Below are 21,825 nucleotides of genomic sequence, written 5' to 3' on the forward strand. Positions count from 1 at the left end.
TGCTGTACACGTAAATGAGTGCAATCAAATGATCAGGTTTATCCGGTTCTGACTGTAAGAAGTATCCACACCTGCTCACTAAATTCATTCACTACTCCACTGCATATGCAGTTGTGCTCTCCTGAACTACACAGGACATAACTAACCTGGGAGACACCAACAACTCCTACAGTTTATTCCCTCTGAATCACATCGGCTGAAAGAAGGTAAGTGCTCTCTTAATTCTTATTTCGACAGTTTGGTTCAGTTTGAAACAGTTTGAACTGTGGAACAATTCTTACCCCTGTTCAATAAACCAGAGCCAACTACAGTTGTGGTGTACGATTCCTGCTTGGAATACACACACTAACATCATGTCAACAAATTAAAGCTGCAGGGCACGTAAGTGACAAACTTTTTCTTTTGCTGTTTACAAAATCTTCAAATGTTGAAGAGAATAACACATTTTCCAGTTGTATGTTTACACACAAACCAAACGTTAAATATTAATAAAGAATATTCAGGCTACAACCTTGTCTTTGGTAGTTACTAAATGAAGTATAGATTATGTGTGGATTGACGTCACTAAACCTCAGCTATTGTTTTCCTTGATAAACCTTAGTTAACTCGGAGTTACAGAGAATTTAGCTGCACAAAGCAGGCCTGTCTACTCAGAAAGCTTTTGGCAATGTTTGTGATCTATACAGGTGAGCTCACTCTCTGCTCCCATTCTCCTACAACAGTACAGAGTTGCAGAATAACTTTATGTAAATAACAGCACATTCACATTTGAGAACATTTCTGTCTTAAAAAAATATGTCTGTGCTACAAGTGGACAGATACGTTTTCAGAGCCAGCAACATTACGTCTCTTTATTGTTGTTCTCTTGACGTGAAAGTAAAAGTTTTCAATGGCGCATTAATAATACTTATTGAGTTGAATGCTTAAATTAATCTACACGTTATCAAATTAAGGACTGTTTATCATGCATACTAATACAGAAGTTGGGGCAAGGTTTTGGAAAGGAGTTTATATTAGCTTTCATAAGATTTATGCACTTTGTGAATTTGGTACAATTAACATTGATATTAAGTAGTTTTGTAGCAGTTTATACCACAGGAGGCATTCAGCCCATTAGGTGTACCAAGCATTTGAACGTTCTGTAACACAAGAAAAATATCTCAAATACAATCTAATACAGAGGATTCAATCAGATACGAATATCATTTTAGAGTTTTGCTGCAATTACACTGCAGGCATCATCTCTAAGGTCTTCACAATGCTCTGTGTTTCACAGCGGACAGACTGACATTTCAGAGGACAGAGACTCCATTACAATTGAAATTATACTGCATGCTGTGACATGATATCTTCCCTTCTTGCACTCAGGGGTTACTTCTACAACCCGAATTTTGAGCTTACTCTTTACCATACTGTACCTTCATAATCCCTTAATTACTTCACAATTGATTGGGCTTGGAACAGGTTGCCAGGATAGTACTGGAAGCCGATATGATAGTAGTGTTCAAGATACTTTTACATTGACACATGAGCATGCATGGAATGGAGGGATATAGATCATACACAGACAGGAGAGATTTAATTTAATTGGGTTGGCTGAAAGGCCTTTTCCTGTGCTGAATTCTTCTATGTTATATATGTTATATATTTTTTATGCTGGTTGACTACTCAGTCCAAGTCATACTAGCGAGGAAGCTGTTAAATGAAATAATTAAGATTCAGTCATGAAGGCTTGTTTAAGGAGAAGATGAAGAGTGACTCAGTAATGTCCAAGGGTTTAGGTTGAAAATCCCCACCTTGCAAGAAAGAACATCCAAGTATTCTTGATACTAGTGATCTAGACAAGAGGTACGAAGGAAGAGCAGCTTGCATTTGGTGCAGGTGATGAACTACCATGTGCAGCTGCAGGCAGTTGCAGAAGTAAGCTAGTGTAAGCCAGCTGAGGGATTTCAGATAAAGTAGAAGACTACAGATTCAATATGCTCAGGGATAAGAAATCCAAAAAGACAACAGTGACTGATGACTCCACACAAGGGTGAATATAATAGGTTGGAGTTTAAATCAGGCAGATCTAAGTAGGAAGTATGTCACAGAAATTGAAACTAGACACAATGGCAGCTTGGCTTCTCAAAGATAGGAATAAAGTAGAAACCAAGACCACCCATAGCTGAGGGTGTTGTCCTACTGATAGAGGTGAGTCATTGTTTCAAACTTGGTTCTAATTTGAACTAAACACTGCTATGAATGTACCGCAGCTCTGAGGGGCCGAAGGGTGCGAGGCAGCCCCCTCCTTTGTGAGAATCCCAAGATCACAATTAAGTCAGTTCAGGAGGCCCAGGAAATGAGAGAGAGATGTTTGGAATGTCTTGACCCCTCCGGCGATATAAAGCTACAGGAAACGGCCATTGTCTCTTGGAGACGGAATTGTGTATTAAAATACTGTGCTTCGTGGAAGCCCTCAGGCAAAGTGGGCTGGTTGGTGTAGGGATTGCTTCATCCCTACCTGATTGACATCTGCGACCCTGTGAGTCAGGATAAAGGAGGGTCTGTGGGAACAGCACTTCAGACGCACCAGAAGAAATGCTAGCGATCCTGTAATAGCGGAAGCCGGTGGGGAGGCCACGTGCATTTGGTTCCATTTGCCACGGAACCGGTGTCCTTTACCACAGAAGAACGGCTTTTAGCTAACAACGGGGAAACCAACTCCCAACGACTCTCGAAGGATTGACATCATAAAAGGACTGGACAAGTTTTAACCCGTCTTTCTCTCAAACCAAAACACTCCAGCTTTAACAAACTAACAGTGACTTTTATACTTCCATCGGACAATACATTATCCCCTAGACAACGATAGAGCTATTTCTTATTGATTATTATTATACCCGCACTTTTAGATTTAGTATTGATGACGTATATTATCTGTATGTTTGCATTGATATTATTTTGTGTATTTTTATCAATAATTACTGTTAAAATAGTACCATCAGACTTCAACGGACCTCTCTATCTTTGCTGGTAAGTGACCCAGTTACAGGGTACGTAACAACACTACACTGGTATACTATCAGAATTCAAACTCAGTTAAGCACCTGCATAATGAAATTCAGAGGCAAAATACAACAATGGTAATCAATCAAGAAAGCTTTGACATTGTCACTGAGAATTTGAATGACAAAAAAAGATAATTTTTCCTCCTAATCACCAAAATATCAACTTGTAACAGTAAAAATTGTGAATCACGTACAACAAATATCATTTCACATGCCAGTGATAATAAACCTGATTCTAATTCTGACTAAAGTAACATTAGAATCACGTAAAGGGAATCACGTTGTGAGGCAAACCTGGATGAAAAGTAGGAGAAGGGCTATAGTGGATCTTTGAAACATATCTGTGGTAAACGTGTAGCCTCAGGCCTACAGTAGGAATGAACAATAACTTGCACTTTCATGATGCCACATGGTGAATACAACACGGTTATAAATGACTAGCTAAAAGATTTCCAAATCTTCCATGAGATAAAAATCAATGGGGCCATGATACAAAGGGGGCATACTACTAAAGAGTGGTATTGATAAAATGTATAGTTTAACATACCCTAGACAGGGTGAAATGAAAAGGAAAGAAGGAATCAGATATAATTATTATAATAAAATTCTGTGATTCCAGTTCTTTAGGGGATAAGGATGTCAGGTTGAAAGGATTCCTCTGGTTCAGGGGTTCCCAACATTTTTATGCCATGGACCAATGCCATTAAGCAAGGGGTACCATGGACCCCCAGGTTGGGAACCCTGATCTAGATGATGACAAAAAAAAGAAGGGGATCAGGTTGTAATATCTTCCACAACTTTCAACATTACGGGAGCTTGGCAATACAACAAGAAATGGAGATGATGATGTGGTCAATTGCAAGTTATATAACAACAGACAATAGACAGTAGGTGCAGGAGTAGGCCATTTGGCCCTTCTAGCCAGCACTGCCATTCACTGCGATCATGGCTGATCATATACATTCAGTACCCCGTTCCTGCCCTCTCCCCCGCTATCCCTTGACCCCGTTATCTATAAGAGCTCTATCTAACTCTCTCTTGAATGCATCCAGAGACTTGGCCTCCACTGCCTTCTGGGGCAGAGCATTCCACATATCCACCACTCTCTGGGTGAAAAAGTTTTTCCGCATCTCTGTTCTAAATGGCCTACCCCTTATTCTTAAACTGTAACGGTAACTCTTGAAAGAGAGGTTAAGTTACTCTTGAGTTACTCTTAAGTTACTCTTGAGGACTGAACTGACTTTTGAGAGTAAACTGGAGGAAAGGAATCGCGTGACCCTCAGATAAATGCATGGGTCAAGCTATGGATTCTAGGAAGGTCAGAGGTGGGTTTGGCTGTCTGATGAGTTGGCAAATTAAATTCCAATCAATGACTAAATTGTATGTAAGTGTATCAGGAGGTGAAGGGGGATGAAAGCTGGATCTATTGGGTTTGGCTTTAGCGTTGGGGATGGTGAACCTATGGCATACTGCCCAAGGAAGACTGTGCAAGAATTTTGTTGACACCCAGCATGCAGTGCTGCCTCTTGATTATAAAAAGATAATAAAAAATACACAATGACTACTTTTACTGCCAAATGAAGTAGCAAATAATTTGTTACAGCAGGGCAGTGAGATGTTTTCACAGAATAACGTTTCAGACAATAACAATAATATTTAGAAATAATGTTAACTTTCAATTCTTTTAAAAAGGTTAATACTAATAATATTTGAACATGTTTTCATAATGCTTCATTTATTTCAATTTGTCTCTGTTATACTTTCATTAATAGCAAAGCAAGGAATATATGCAAATAAGCAACAGAATTCATCCTCTTTCCGTAAGAAGTCCACAGTTAATGTCATGATTATCTCTGCTCAAAATTAACATAGCACACAGGAGAATTTTTTAATAAGATTATCATCAGTTTGGGTGCAGGCCTTCAAAAAGTTTTGTCATCCCTGTTCCAGGGGTGGGGGGGAGGAGGGAGGGAGAGAGAGAGAGAGGAAGAGAGGGGGAAAGAGAGAGAAGGAGAGAGAGGGAGAGAGAGAAAGAAGGAGAGAGAGGGAGGGAGGGAGAGAGAGAGAGGAAGAGAGGGGGAGAGAGAGGGTAGAGGGGGGGACAGGGGGTGAGGGTGAGGGGGGAGAGGGTGAGGGGGGAGAGGGTGAGGGGGGAGAGGGTGAGGGGGGAGAGAGAGAGGAGAGAGAGAGAGAGAGAGAGAGAGAGAGAGAGAGACAGAGAGACAGAGAGACAGAGAGACAGAGAGAGAGAGAGCACTAATATCTCTAGTTACTCCTTAGCTTAAAGACTACTCATATCCTGAAGATCAAGGACAGAAAACAAATTAAATGTTCGAATGACAGGCCAAGCTGGAGTAACAAGATGCAAGCTGATCTTTTGTTTCTTGACCGATTCTAGATCTTGGCCTGGTCAAGTCTTGATTTTTCAAGTCTGAATATCCCTTCATGGTCTTCACTCTATGTATTGTGGTAACTTCTTAAAATATCTGCATCCTTTTAGTTTTTGGCCCTTAGTGTATTCCCCATTCAGACTGTCAAATCCAGATTCCTTGGCACCAACCTTAGAAATTCCATCCTCCTCCCCTTGAAACCTTACTCTTTGGCTTACCTTCCAGTCATCAGATGTAATTTCTCTTTATACAGCATGTCTCAGTGTAAGATCTTGTTTGCTAGTGGCCACTAGCTTTTTTTTCCATTTTGTTTCCTGTGAGGCCTTGATATGTCTCAATACATTATCTACACCACATAAATATATTTCATGAAAGATGCAAATAAATGCATAAGATCAGCCAATATATAAGGAATTGCTGTTGTGACCAAAATACCAATATAGTTGTCAAGACGGAATATTAGTGAAAAGTGATTTTCACCCAAATTCTATCCATCATTATTAGAAGGGTATGTAAGTTAACACAACATTCTGTGATCTTGATTTAGCTGAACAGACAAAAATGTACTGTCATAATTCTCTTGCCAAAGTTAGGCAATTCAAGTAAGATTAATGGTAAAATTCTTGGCAGTGTGGAAGATCAGAGGGATCTTGGGGACTGAGTCCATAAGATGCTCAAGGCTGCTGTGCAGGTTGACTGACTCTGTGGTTTAGAAAGCATACGATGCATTGGCCTTCATCAATTGTGAGACTGAGTTTAGGAGCTGAGAGGTAATGTTGCAGCTATATAGGACCCTGGTCAGACCCTAGTTGGAGTATTGTGCTCAATTCTGGTCACCTCACTATCGGAAGGATGTGGAGACCATAGAAATGGTGCAGAGGAGATTTACTAGGATGTTGCCTGGATTGGGGAGCATACCTTATGAGTGAACTTAGCCTTTTTTCCTTGGAGTGACGGTGGATGAGAGGTGATCTGATAGAGGTGTATAAGATGGTGAGAGGCATTGATCATGTGGATAGTCAGAGGCATTTTTCCCAGGGCTGAAATGGCTACCACAAGAGGTCACAGTTTTAAGGTGCTTGGAAGTAGGTACAGAGGAGATATCAGGGGTAGGTTTTTCTTGCAGAGAGTGGTGAGTGCGTGGAATGGGCTGCCGGTGACGGTGGTGGAGGCAGATACAATAGGGTCTTTTAAGAAACTCTTGGACAGGTATATGTAGCTCAGAAAAATAGAGGGCTAAGGGTAACCCTAGGTAATTTCTCAGGTAAGGACATGTTCGGTACAGCTTTGTGGGCCAAAGGGCCTGTATTGCGCTGTAGGTTTTCTATGTTTCTATTAATTCAAACAGATTTTAACTTTGACTGCATACTAACATTGCCCCTGATACACTGTCTTAGCTTAGCCCCACAGAAAGAAAATTATCTGATCATTGTGCACACATTGCTGATACACAACACATTGAACTTTTAGTGGGTGAGGTAATCATGTGTTATACAGGACTAATGATAGTGCTGATAATTAATTGTTGAAAATGTACTCTGCCTTTGTGGAAAAAAAATATGGGTGTGTTGTATAAAATGGTGTCCAATATAACAAAGTAACAGCTCACATGATTAAAAATAGAAAGATGATAATTTATATTATTAAGGTACCCATTATGTAACATCACATTAGTCCACCCTCAGATTAAGTAAAATCACACCAGTCATCAGTGACAAGCTTAATATTTTTGGCATTAAAAGATTCAATATACTTTCTTTGCAAATATTTTTCATTGACAGTTGACCTTCATTCAGGTAAAACCACACCTATTATTGTTCAATTTTAAATCAACAAATTAGGCTTTATCAGAGGTTGATTAGGCTACTATTCAAGCAGCCTTCAAAGGAAATATCTGAAGTTACGTACCCTGCTGAATAAGTCTTCAACCTGGAAATTAAAACATGCTGCACTGCATTTTGTGCAAATTGCATAAAAAAGGGTTTTGTGGATCCCCAGAACACTTAAGAGATGGGGAGGGAAGCAGATTTGACATAGCTATAGTGGAGGTAGACACATTGCCTCCAATCCTCAATCTTTCAATATGCATCTACCTCCACTATAACTAACTCAGATGTACTTCCTTTCCCATCTCTTGGATGTTCTGGGTCAATGGCTAACATGAGGTGATTGGAGGAAAATACAGAGTGTTGTCAGAATCTGATTTTTACACAGAGTGTGGTGGTTGCATGGAAAGCACTGCCAGGATTGCTGGGAGGGTAGGGACATTTGAGAGACTAGACAGGTACATAGATGAAAGACAAGTGGAAGGCGCTTTGAAAGGGAAGGGTGAGATTGATCTTAGAGTAGTTTAAAAGGTCAGCTGAACCTCGGCGGCCTGTACTGTGCTGTACTGAACATGTAAGTGTGAACAGTGAGCAGGAAGGTAAAGACTGCAGGAAGATTGAACAGGCTGGCAAAATATCAGCAGTGCCAGATGGAACTTAGTGTAGAGATGTATGAAGTGTTACAGACTGCCAGAAAACAAGAAAAATACACATGCTTTCATTCTAAATGATGAGCAGACCTGTTTGATTTTATAGTGGTGTTTCCCAATCACTTCATCCTGCATCCCCCACCCATCCACCTTCCACCTCAACCAGTTTCACCTATCTGTCAGATTGGGCTCCTTCCCCTCTTCCCCTCCCACCACCTTCTTATTCTGATTTCTGCACCCTTTCTTTCCAGTCCTAGTGAAGGATTTCAGCTTGTTTGACTGTTTATTCCCCTCCATAGATGCTGTCTAATTTGCTGCGTTCCTCCGGAACTTTTCAACTAATCTCCATTTTCTGTCTTCCTAAACCAACTTGATGTTCCTGCTGCTAATCTCCAATTGCATTCTGAGCTTTGCTCACCACCTTTTATGTGACAATTTCTCAGGTATTTGCTACAAACCCATGTAGGCAACCTCTCTTCATTCCTTTCATCAACTTCTTTTGGTTACTTCATCAAGCATTTCTCTGGTAATGGTGAAATGCAAATTGCCTTTGGTTCATTTGTACTGACTGCTGAATGAACACAAAGGTGAGCAGAAGTTTATTAATTATTTTTCCATGATTATTGTTTCTGTAAACGTGTTCATTTGCAAATTAGGTTTGTCACTCAAAATGCAACAAGCTATGCGACAGCTCAATTTTATTTGTTGGAGATATGAACTAAATTCCAAAGAAACTACTATGGAAGTTTCTTAGCCGTATTTAATTTGATGATCTTTTACAGGATTCAATTCAGCAGATATTTATCAAAGGAATGAACACAATGGAATTGCTTCTGAGAGTTTTAATATCCTCTTGTCTAACTTGCCAACTATGGACAATTGGAAGTTCAGAATCTACAACTGAAAATAGTACAACAGTTTCAAAGATAACTTCTTCTGTCACTGACACATCAGTAATTACCACTGTCAGTACAATTTCTGTAGAATCAACCAATAACAATCCCACCATTACTACTTTCACAACAGATGTGACCACACCTATGGAAAGCACTAATACCCCACACACTACATCAGTGAAAAGCACCCCTTTACCTATAACTACAGAAACAAGTCAACCCACTGTAAGCAATGGCACTACTGAAGCAGTAGAAACTACCAGCAATCCTAATATGACCATGGCAACTCCTAATGTGACAACTGGAAATTCTAGTATGACAATAATAAGTCCCAGTGTGACACCAGAAAATTCTAATGGGACAACGGCAAATTCCAATGGGACAACGGCAAATTCTAATGGGACAACAGCAAATTCCAATGGGACAACAGCAAATTCCAATGGGACAACAGCAAATTCCAATGGGACAACGGCAAATTCCAATGGGACAACGGCAAATTCCAATGGGACAACGGCAAATCCTTTTGAGACAACGGCAAAACCCAATGGGACAACAGCAAATCCTAATGAGACAACTGTAAATCCTATTGAGACAACAGCACGTCCTAATATGACATCTAATACCACAGGATATACTGTTACAACTGTTACAGATTCTGGATCAACAACATCCAGCAATACTTCAACAACTGTCCCAGATATGGACACTGGTACAACTCCAACAACTGTACGCTCATCTACTGACAGTACGACAATCAGTACTACAAAAACAACCATCAATGATTTCACTATTACGACAATCAATACAACCAATGAAACAACTAACAATGGGAAAGGTAAGACCTCTAACAGAAATATCAAGGGCATCTTTTGTTAGGTTATCTTCCCAGCATTGCAAAAAGCTTGTAACTCTGAACCACAAAAAAACAAAAGAAAGAGCGAAACTCTCTTACCCACATTCTTTGCTCTAGGTCATAGAGCTACAGAGCATAGAAGTTGGCCCTCTGGCTCATTTAATCTGTGCTGATCTATTATGTTGCCTAGTCCCATTGACTACACCAGACCATTGCCCTCCATACCTCTACCATTGACGTACTTACCTAAATTTCTCTTAATTGTAGGAATCAAATCTGCATCCAACATTTCTGATGGCAGCTTGTAATATACTCCCACGCCCTCTGAGTAAAGTAGCTTCCCCTCATGCTCTCCTTAAATACATCACCTTTCACCCTTAATCCATGACTCTAGTTTGAGTCTCAATCTGGAGCATAGATCTGGAGGCATCAGGTACGGAATCTGTAGCATTGATCCGTACTAAACACTTAATTTTAACTAAGGTCTCACTGATATCTTAAATTAACTGAAATTTGCAGTAATCTGCAGCTAATTAAGCTTTGTAGTCTTAGCTGACAGCATTTTCAACCCATGGAAACTTTGGGTTACTGACAGTTCTCAGGAACATAACCTGGGAAGTGTCTCTGTACATTAAGTGAATGATTGTCCTGTTCTAAGCAAGATGTTCAGAGATCATTTTCTGCTGTGGTACAGCATGGATCAGGAAAAGAAAAGTTCAACCTGTGAAACTAAGTTAGCAGTGTACTTGTCTCTAAAGATTTCAATCTATCCTCAGTGGTTACATTACTGGGAAAAGAAGTGGTACCTAGTGTGGTCTTCTGTTGCTGTAGCTCATCAACTTCAAAGTTCGATGTGCCATGTGTTCAGAGGTGCTTTTCTTCACACCTCTGTTGTAATGCATGGTTACTTGATTTACTGTCACCATCCTGTCAGCTCAAACCCGTCTGGCCATTCCCCTCTGAACTCTGTCATTAACAAGGCATTTTCACCAGCAGAACTGCCGCTCACTGGACGCATTTTGTTTTTCATACCATTCTCTGTAAACTCTACAGACTGTTGTACATGAAAATCCCAGATCAGCAGTTTCTGAGATAACCAAAATATCCTGTCTTGCACCAACAATCATTCCATGGTCAAAGTCACATTTCTTCCGCATTCTGATGTTTGCGCTGAACAGCAACTGAACCCCTTGGCCATGTCTGCGTGCTTTTATGCATTGAGTTGCTGCCACATGATTGGCTGATTAGATATTTGCATTAACATGCAGGTGTACAGCGATACCTAATAAATAGGCCACTGAGTGTACATTAATGCTAAAATGGAAAAGCCAAGTAATTCAGAGTGTAATATTACTCTTTTTTAAAAGAACTATTATGGCAGGACTTTTAATTGTGAATCATTTGGTTACAGTTTTGATTCAATTTATAATAATACAGCACAGCCTGTGAGTCTCTGGCCAACAGGCCCCTGACAGATCTGAGAAAGTGTTTGTTATCAGTTTCATTTCACTGCACTTTCCCATTGGTCTTATACCAATCTCTTTACTTAGTGTCATCTGGTTTCAACTGTCCTGCCCAACTACTTCATAACATAATCTATGTTCTAAAATGACAAAGCAATTTTAAATTTGAGCATGTTCTTCAGACAGTCAGAGAGTCAGATCTATATGGGTGATTATGCCAATCTTCCTCACCCTCTTGCAATCTGGACAGTAACTGGATTGAGATCCCACTCACAGACACCACTGACAAGACTTTAACAGAAGGGAAAGGAGGGGATGAACCTTTATCTCCTGTCAAAGCTCCAGGTAGTTTAAACTCATTTTATGCATCTTTGACATTCCACCACACTACAAAATAAAACACCAAAATTATTTTATTTTTTAAAGAGAGAATAGTTAATTAAGATTGCATACGATTACGACCATGACTTGCTTCTGAATGACAAAAGAGCACAGCCTCTAGTGGACAGAGATAGATAAAGAAAAGAAGACACTACATGGCGCTAACAAGAGAAAATGTGCAGATGCTGGAAATCCAAGTAACACACACAAAATGCTGGAGGAACACAGCAGGCAGCACCTATGGAAAAAAGTACAGCTGACGTTTCGGCCCAATAGAACTAGTAACTCAGAAAATGGGCTTCACTGGCTGTGCCTTCTCACCAATGGTTCAATAATTCAATTTAATATCAGATAGTGTATACAGAGTACAACCTGAAATTCTTACTCTTCATGGACATCTCCAAAACAGGAAAAAAGAATCCCAGAATGAATGATAGTTAACGTTAGAACCCCAAACCCTCCTCTCGCCTCCCACACATACAAAAGCATCATCCTTCCCCCTCTCCTTCTCCCACCTGCTCCAGCAAAAGTATCAATCCCTACCACCCACCATGCAAGCAATAGCAAAGCCCAAAGAGACCCTGATCTACAGTCCATCAAAATCTACTGTCCATCTTAAACCTCCAGTATCTTTGACTGGCTCTCTCTCTCACTAGTGAGGGAGTGAAAAATACCGCTCCTACAACAACGAGAGGGTGGACCAGCAGCTTGCTGCTTTGATGTTACAATCAGCCATGTCGCCAGTAGACAGAAAGCTCTGAGAGTCTCAATCAGAATATAGGAAAAAAAAATCAAACCTTAACATTTTTAATCTGGAAGCTCAACACTACCTGAAGCTCATTCTAAACTTCTTTGCTGCTATTCAGCAGAATCAAAGTGAATTCATTTGACATTGTACTATAAGAAGCAACTCTAAAGCAAAATATGCTTAACTTACTTCTTTGTGAATATAAGTATTGCCAATGGGCAGTCTTGTAAATTCAACATAGGGAAACACCAATTAATATGTGCATTAAGCTACTGAACTAGTTTTGCTTCAACTTCTGCACAACTGTTTATCTCTGAATTAAAACTGCTATATGAAAAATAAATGATCAAACCAGTAAATGTTATGCTGTAATTAGCTAAGGCATTAACAGTCTGCAGTAGCAGGCCAGATTTACTAAATTTGTAATCATAATCATTTCCATAACGTTTTAGATGCATCTCCTACTGAGAAGAAAGATCAAGGAGGTGTGGTGATTGGGGCAATACTTGGCACCATCTTGGGTCTCACCCTGGTCTTGCTTGTTGCTTACGTGTTGTGTACGCGCAGAAAGTCAGACAACATCAGTCATCGCAGACTGTACGATACCTTCCCTAATGACCCAGGTAAGCAGAAAATCAAACCTTGCATCAATAGTGTTGACCCTTTTACACAGCTTCAGTTAGTTATTGGGGCAAACAAAATTAATGTATTCTGCTGTTCCAAATAACTACGGGCTCCAGGGTTCCAGCAGGATGTTGGCAGGCTCATCGGAGTCCAGGTTTCATTGGACTTAATTCTTCAACTGGAACGTCTAGCTGTTCATCCAATGGAATACAATAACCTGGCACAATACAGATTTAACTGAGAAGAAACAGTTGCTGGAAATAGTCTATTCATACCTCTCTACCTCAATTAATTCTGTTTGTAGTGTTTTATTTTTCTAAAATTACAGCTGGTATTTCCATGGTGTTTTTGAATGTTTGTATATGGCTATGATGGGCACATACATTCAGCAACTGATGAATCTGAAATAGTATCTCGCCAGGTTTCAAAGTTAACATGGGACCATTTATGGCAATCATATGGGAACTGCCTCCCAAAGGAAAGCATTAGCCAGAGGGTGGTGAATCAGTAGCATTCACTGCCACAGATAGCTGTGGAGGCTAATCATTGGGTATATTTAAGTGAAGGTGGGTTTGTTAAGTTATTAATTAGTAAGGGTGTCAAAGATTATGCGGAGAAGGCAGGAGAATGGGGTTGAGGGAGGTAATAAATCAGCCATGATCAAATGGCAGAGTGGACTCAATGGGCCAATAGCCTAATTCTGCTCTTATGGCTCATGTCCCAAGAGAAGGATGCTAGCAAGCTCCAGGGGAGAGGAATGCTCACCAGTCAAAGGAAGATCTGCCCCATTAAACTACTGCACCTGGGGAAAATGTAAATGTCATATGTAAGATATTCTAAAACTATTTAGAAGTTTTCACCATTCTGTTCCCCTTGCAAGACTGCTACACATTTGATGTCAATACTAGTTCTTTCTCTACACCTTCATGTCATTCTTTGCTTGAAATACTTATCCATTTTATTCTTAAGTGTGTAATGACTCCTACCTCCACTGTTCCCTGCTTCCAAATGTTGGCTGCACTGAAATCAATGCAACCAAATTTCAAAATTGGTTACAATGCAACCATTGACTGTAGGTGAAGTTGCAACCATTTTAGTTTGCTTTGTTCTGGTGGTGAAGTGGCATTTGCATCAGTCTTCAGAGCAAGAGGTCCTGGGTTTAAGTCTGGCTGGCTCCTTGCTCATGCTGGGTTGAACATCAAGCTAGCAACCTGGCCTCATAAAACAGCCAAACACTAAAGAAACAGCAAGGTTGCTGCCCGATGTGCCAAAGTGGCGCATGGATTATCTTAGTTTACTAGCTCAGTTAAGTGAGTAAACATTGCCTGGCAGATGTTCATAGCCCACAGCAAAGCCTCTCATAACATACAAACACTACCACCTCACATCCCCTGATACTGATATGTCACTCGGGACCCTCAATGTCTTGGACATACCCTGTTCTTGTTACAACCATCCGGGTTGACATACTGGAGTCTGAAGACCCACACTCAATGACTCAGAAACAGTCTTTCGCCTCTGCCTCAGATTTCTAAACAATTCATGAATCAATGACACCTATCTCATTATTGCTTTTTATTGCCTTATTTAGTTTTTAAATTTAAAGTAATTTGATGACTTTGCACTGTTCTGCTGCCACAAAACAACAAGCTTCACATCATTTGTCAGTGATAGTAAATCTGATTCTGATTCTTGTTCTGAATATAATTCAGTGTCTGCTTCCCATTCTATTTCTTGGCTTCCTGACGTTTGTAGACAGAGCAACTAGAAGAGAGGTCATATTGAATCTCTAACTAGGCAAAGAGTAAGTCAGGCAAGCATTTCAGAGATAGTGAGCACGAATTCCTGACCTTCAGCACAGCCACAGAAAAAGACAGCAGTAGACAATATGGGAAAGCATTTAATTGGTGAAGGGCTAATTTTGAGAGTATTAGGCAGAAACTTCGAGAACAAATGTTCTCAGGGAAAAACATAGCGTAAATGTGGAGGCTGTTTACAAGGGGTTCAGAATTGGTTTGTCCCAGTGAGACAGGGAAAGGGTGGAACATTTAGTTAAGAGGAAGAGGGCAGTGTAGTTAAGGTTTTTACAATCAAACATCAGACAGGACTCTTCAGAGTTATAAGACAGCCAAGCAAGAGCTTAAGAAAGAACTTAGTAGAGTTAGAAGGGAGCATGAGAAGCCATTGGCAAGTATAAATTAGGAAAAACCCATGACATTCAACGTGAATGTGAAAAGCACAAGGATGACCAGAGGGAAGGTGGGACTGATCAGGGGTAAGAGAAGAAGCATGTCTCTGGAAGGTCCGAAGTGTACACTTAGCTTCAGTAGTCAACAGCGAAAGGGATGTTGATGAATGTAAGGCTGGCATGCAACAGGTTAATGTGCTAAAGCACATCGAGATTAAGGAAGTTGGCAGTATTGGAGATTTGGAAAAATGTAAGGATAGTCAAGTCCCCAGGCTCAGACTGGATATACCTCAGGTTTCTATGGGAACCCAAAGAAGAGATTAATGGGGTATCGATGACAATCCTTACAACCTCCCTAGACACAGGATGAGTAACAGGAATGGAGGAATGGAAAATGCTGTTATGCTGCTAAAGAAATGTAATAGATATGTTATAGACCAGATAAATGTAATAGAGTAATTATAGACCAGTGAACCTTAAATCAGTGATGGGTGATCTAATAGAAAGAATTCTTAGAGGACAGGGTTCATGAGATTTGGAGAAGCATAGTTTCATTAGGGATAGTCAGCATGGCACATGGGAAAGAGTCCTTTCGCCCACTGAGTACACTTTGACTGCTGAGCACCAACTTACAAGAAATCTACACTAATCCCATTTTATTCTTGACAATCCCCAGATTCTAGGGGCATTCATCCACACACTAGGGGCAATGTACTGTGGCAAATTGACCCTCCGAAGTGCCTACCATTGGTAGTTGGGAGCAAACCATATCACCCAGAGGAAAGTCGCATGTCTAACAAGCAAACTCCTCATGGAGAGTACACACGAGGAAATCTGCAGATGCACCCACAAAATGCTGGTGGAACACAGCAGGCCAGGCAGCATCTAAAGGGAGAAGCGCTGTCAGGACTGACGAAGGGTCTCGGCCCGAAACGTCGACAGAGCTTCTCCTTATAGATGCTGCCTGGCCTGCTGTGTTCCACCAGCATTTTGTGGGTATCATGGGGAGAACGGCAGGTTAGGATTGAAAAAAGGTCACCAGAACCGGGAGGCAGCAGTGCGTCACTGTGGCTGCGCAGTGTGCTGCCCGTGTCCTGTCCGCAGCTTCTTTTGTTTCTCTGAATCGTGATCCCATTACAAAAAGGAGGAGAAAAGGAAGAAGGGGGCAGAGGCAGAGACAATGGAAATTAAGATAGCTCGGGTGGCTTTAGCCTGTAGCAAATGAAGTGATGTTGCTTTGCACTAATCTTTACAAATAACTAATCTAAATATCAATGTGCTTTGTGGTATCTGGCAGATAAAGTGCAAGTTTGGGTCATTAAGGAAATGAATCAATACAACTTGGTTTTTCTAACAGAATCCCCAATAGATTAAATGTAGAATTACAGCAGAGAGGCAATAAACATGTCTTTTGGCCCATCACAAAATAATGGAGGCACTTTCAAGCTTCATTGAATGTTTGTTATAATTGTTATTTCTTGGTATTTCAATTTGTAAGAGAACTGCCCACACAACCCCGCTTTTGAAAAGGTAGCAGACAAAGGAAAATTATACATTCGTGATTCTGCAGAAGCAATTCTTTGCAATGTATAATTACACACACCACAGACACACAAAAAGCACAACCTGCTACAAATCACAGTTTATCCATGTTCAGAAAAAGCAAAGTAAGGTCTTTTCAAGTTTGACACCAGAAGTTAAAGGCAACAAAGAAGATCTATCACAGCTAAGATTAATTTCACTTTTTTTAAAAACCTGGCAAATAGTTCCTGTTTGTATTATTGCAATGATATGAGCTGCATCCACGAAGGGAAAAAAGTTATTTTGTATAGTTTGACAGGTATTGTGTGAAACAGACGTTATACGTCATTTATTGTCCAGGTGGGCAATCCGTCCAATCCCATTCTCTGCTCTGGTTTTAGATTTTGTAACTTGTTTTCTCTTAAGTACCTACCCAGCACTTTATTAAAAATCTTAATTAATTCCTGTTCCAGCTCATAACCAGCAGTTCACTGGGATAAATAACACCACATGAAAAAATCCAAACTTCCATCAGCAGTCAATTGCAGTTTAACATTTGGATCATTGTTGAAAACCTTTCACAATTTCCATGTGAAATAGTAAGATTTTCTCACATATTTCTACTTAGATGCAAACCATTTTACATTTACGGAGCATTTATCATGAGTTCAGGAATGGCAAAAGTCATAAAGGCTGATAAATTACCTTTTCAATGTAATAGGAAAACAGAAGTGATGTTATGCATAGCAAGATCCTATTAACAGCAGTAAGTAAATAGCTAGGTTATCTGGTTTAACTCTGGTTAAGAGAGAAAAGTTGGGCACACACGCACACTTTTAAGTGTCACACTAAGTGCTGAAGTAAATCAGTAGATCAGGTTGCATCTATGGAAAGGAATAAACAATCAACATTTTTGGACTTGGCTCAAAATGTTACTGTTTATTCCTCTCCATAGATGTTGTCTGACCTGCTGAACTCCTCCAGTATTCTGTGTGTGTTGCCCTGGATTTCTAGCATCTGCAGAATTTCTCGTGTTTACACGTTTAAGCGTCATTAAATTCAAGGCAAATTCAATTGCAGCCCAATGTTCAGTTATAATGTGTTTTCCCAGCAGTCCAGCATGTTTTGGGCCTTCAGGTAGTTGCTGAAACCTTACTTTTTGCTTATGTCCTCATGGTAGTCTTGGCAAATGGGCTGATTTAGGAAAGGCAGCAATTTCCTGGATTGGATGGTCAGAGTTAGGTCTTTATTCTTTGGAGTGTAGAAGGTTGAGGGGAGACTTGATAGAGGTATTTAAAATTATGAGGGGGATAGATAGAGTTGACGTGGATAGGCTTTTTCCATTGAGAGTTGGGGAGATTCAAACAAGATGACACGAGTTGAGAGTTAAGGGGCACAAGTTTAGGGGTAACATGAGGGGGAACTTCCTTACTCAGAGAGTGGAAACTGTGTGGAATGAGCTTCCAGTAGAAGTGGCAGAGGCAGGTTCGATTTTGTCATTTAGAACAAAATTTGTATAGGTATATGGACAGGAAAGGAATGGAGGGTTATGGGCTGAGTGCAGGCAGGTGGGACTAGGTGAGAGTAAGCGTTCAGCACGGACTAGAAGGGCCGAGATGGCCTGTTTCCGTGCTGTAATTGTTATATGGTTATTCCATCTAATACTTCACACTCTATTGCCTTATGTATAACATCAACACTATGTCCTTCTTTTGTGAAGAGATTGAGAAAATATACCCACATTCTTCATCTCCACAAATTGGGTATTTCGTTCATCCCTAACAGGCTCAACATTTTGCTTATTTTCTTGCTTTTCATGTACTAATAAAACATCAGTGGATTTTCATTAATTTTATTGGTCAATGTGCTTTTGCACCCTCTCTTAGCTTTCATATTTTCCTTTTTAATTCCACTGCTATACCTCCTGCATGCTTCCAGGCTTTCTGCCAGACTGTGTTGATGGTGTCACTTTCAAGCCTTCCTTCTTTGCCTGTGCATCTTCTCATCCAGGGCATTCTAGAGTTAGTAGATCCATCCTTTCCCTTGCGGGGAACACAGTTAGTCTGACACCTTTGAATCTCTTTCTGAAGTGCCTCCTCTTGATCTGACATTAATTTAACTTCTAGTATCGGTTCCGAGGCCACTCTTCTCAGTCTAGTAAAATTGTCTTGTCCCAGCTTTATTCTGTTTTATCCTTCTACAACTACCCTACATTAAACTAAATCATGGCAAACCACATAAAATTCTCCCCCACTGATACTCTTTCCGCCTGCCAATCTTAACTTTGAAAACCAAAAACAGAACTAGTCACTACTCCCCGCCTCATCTTGGGTTTTAAGTATTCCGACAAAATACTCTCCTGTATGTAGCTTAGAATTCTGTATCCTCTTCTTCTTTTACAGTGTATCCCAGTTAAAATTATTGTAAATGAAATCCACCACTATTATGTACTCGCGCTGTTGACACAGTCAGAAATTTGCTCTCCCTTCCCCTGCTGATTGTTCGGAGGTCAACAGTGCAGTTTCGGCTCCAGTATGCACCAATAATTATTCCCCGAGTTGCCATTAGTGCACACTATCCTTGAAAACCTAACCATTCATGAATTACAAAGCAGCATAAATTAATACTAGATAACAGTACAAAACAATGACATTATCAACAGCATATTTTGTTCTCAACCGATTTTCTGATGTTTATTTTAATTAATTTCCCTATTACCTTCTGCAAAGTTTATTTGAACAGCTAGAAAATGAATTTTTGATTCTCTCTTTAATGCATGTGTGCTTAGTGATTCTATTATATCCAACATACTTCTGTTCTGAGGGTATAGTTTTCTTTATTTAAGACACTAAAAGCACATTCAAAGTTTGTGGTGTGTGGGCTTTTCACAGACTCTTGCTCCAGAAATATCATTCTGACCCAGTGAGCAAATAATTCCATCACAATATTCATAATGGTGTAGCAGTTTTAGAGTAGCAAACAGCACTCACAAGCAACATTAGATATTCTGTAGCTGCCATGCTCGCTATGTTATTCTTATGATATGCAGAATAACACTAGGTAATTACAGTGGCCAATTAATCCACCAACCATCGTATGTGGGAGGAAATGAGTGCAGCCAAGAGAAATCTGTATGGTAACAGGGAGAGCTTGCACACAGACAGCACCAGGGGTCAGGTATGAACTCAGATGACTGGAGAGGTAAGACAACAAAATGCTGCCCAATAACTTCAACTGCACTAGGATAGCATCATAACAATCAGAACTATTCTCCTGGAGATGTACTAGCTAATTCTCAGAAGTGGGTTAATGGCAGTGGAAGACAGCGCTAGCATAATTAGATTGCTAACACATCGCTACAAAATGATCAATCCACCATAACACATTACCGTGTACATCTGCATGATTTCTAATGCATTTACCTTCTATTTGAATTTATTTACAGTCCTTCGTCTGAACACAGACGACACTGTGGATTTAAGGTATCAAGATGGAGCAGTGTACTACAACCCCACTGCCATGAACGACCCATCCCCTTACAGCGGACAATCAGAGGGCAATGTTAACTATGCCATACAGATGGATGACTTACCGCCTTCGTACGGAAATGTCGCATAAACTAAATCACAAGACAAACATCTTAGACGGATACAAGTGAAAACCACAGGAGAGAATATACAGATCCTTTTGCTATTGTCAGTAGTAACATCAAATAGGTTCCGTCTGAAAGAATGGGTAGTTTATACAGATAAACAAACAACAAATTTGGAACTGTACTCACCCCAAAGAGCCATGAAAATGGCAAAGAAAACTGTGCCTCCATTATCAAACAAATGCGTTACCTGGAGGAAGAGAAAGGAAAGAAATCCTAATTACCTTGTTATAGAAAATGATCCTCAATCAAAATACAATCCATAGAGAATTACATTGGAATTTCACACACATTCTACATGTAGAGAATGGATTTTTCTCTAATTGAGAGAACTTTTAATAAATTAGACCTCAGTGTTTTACTTGCACATGTTGGCATAGTTGACAGAGTTACATACAAGTTCTTAATAGTAAATAGAATTTAAGTTTCATGAGAAGATGTGTGTTTTTATATCAATGTTTGTTCAATGATAAAATTCCTTGTTTGCTACCAGTGCTGAACATAATTATAATGAACAGCAGAAATGTGCTTGTACTGTGTGGCATAGCAGTCAGCATTTTAGAAAAGACACGGGTGATTCGGTATGTACATCGGTTTTATGAATGATCCATGTTGCCACGTTTTGGGAGAAGTTACATTTTGTCTTTCCATAAGGATTTTATATGGTATAATGGAAATATTTCATTTAACATTCTTATCTTTTGAATCTCTGAATCTCAAGTGCAGTGATCTTTAATGCTATCATCTTGAAACTATTGCCTCCGTTTCAAAACATTAAGGTATCCCTGCAAAAATATTTTGTATAAAAGAAGTTTTGACTGTGAGCAGTAGAAACTAATTTGATACTACCTTGCCAAGGTATACTTAACTCTTTGAATAAATGCCACTAATTATTCTTGTAACACACTGATGTTATTCCTTTGGAATATACATAATTAATCATGTACAAATCTAAATTATTTGTGTTCAAAACTTTACAATAAATCATAAAAGCAATATTAGCTTTTCTTGTCTTCTCCTCCATTACATATTAACTGCACTCATAAAACACCTCTCATACGGAATGTGTCCCTGTGCAGTTTTATCTGCACAAAGTCAGAGTCCGTGATCTACAGCTGCTCTCAAACTGTGTTCCTCATGGACGGTGGTGTCTTGCTCTTCAGAACTTGCCAGGCACTCAGCACCCAGCACTTCAGTGTCTCCAGGAACAGCTTGGAAGATGTGCGACATCGGGGTGCAGTCCTCGCCAATATCGCCAACTGAAACGTTGGGGAGATCAAAACATCGAGAGAATGGGGGCAGTTGGAGGAAGTCTCTGCATTCAAGCAATTGCTCTCTCTCTTGGTGGTGAGAGTGAGTCTATTGGCTCTTGAGTCTCAGAAGCTCGAAATAAGTGATGCTGCAGACTGTAACATCGGACCAGCAAGCAGTGGGCCTCCCCCCGATGTGGCAGGAGCGATATCTCTCTCCATCCCTCGTTAGTGAGAGAGAAGGCCTGATGAGATGATGAGGTGTTGGGATGGACAGTAGTTTTTGATTGTCTTTTGATCAAGGCCTCTGGGGGATTGCTATTTCTTGGTGGA

The 21,825-nt window shown here is 40.1% G+C and overlaps 2 protein-coding genes across 3 annotated transcripts in view; one reads left to right on the plus strand and one right to left on the minus strand.

Annotated features, from left to right (window-relative positions):
* Positions 1-21,825, minus strand: part of ano3 (anoctamin 3) — a 521,252-nt gene that overhangs the window by 102,577 nt on the left and 396,850 nt on the right. Inside the window, exon 13 of the mRNA XM_059976011.1 lies at positions 20,372-20,432. Coding sequence (XP_059831994.1) covers positions 20,372-20,432 — 61 coding nt within the window. The remainder of the gene's footprint in view (positions 1-20,371; positions 20,433-21,825) is intronic.
* Positions 101-21,177, plus strand: LOC132397349 (mucin-15-like). Of its 2 annotated transcripts, none has more exons than XM_059976012.1 (4): positions 101-206; positions 8,699-9,647; positions 12,710-12,880; positions 20,036-21,177. In XM_059976012.1, the coding sequence occupies exons 2-4, from the start codon at positions 8,729-8,731 to the stop codon at positions 20,206-20,208; spliced, it is 1,263 nt and encodes a 420-aa protein (XP_059831995.1). In that variant the 5' UTR covers positions 101-206; positions 8,699-8,728; the 3' UTR covers positions 20,209-21,177. The 2 variants fall into 2 exon arrangements, with proteins under 2 accessions (XP_059831995.1, XP_059831996.1); XM_059976013.1 differs by lacking the exon at positions 101-206 and adding an exon at positions 618-686.

This window comes from Hypanus sabinus, chromosome 7, assembly GCF_030144855.1.
Source record: "Hypanus sabinus isolate sHypSab1 chromosome 7, sHypSab1.hap1, whole genome shotgun sequence".
Lineage (NCBI taxonomy): Eukaryota > Metazoa > Chordata > Chondrichthyes > Myliobatiformes > Dasyatidae > Hypanus > Hypanus sabinus.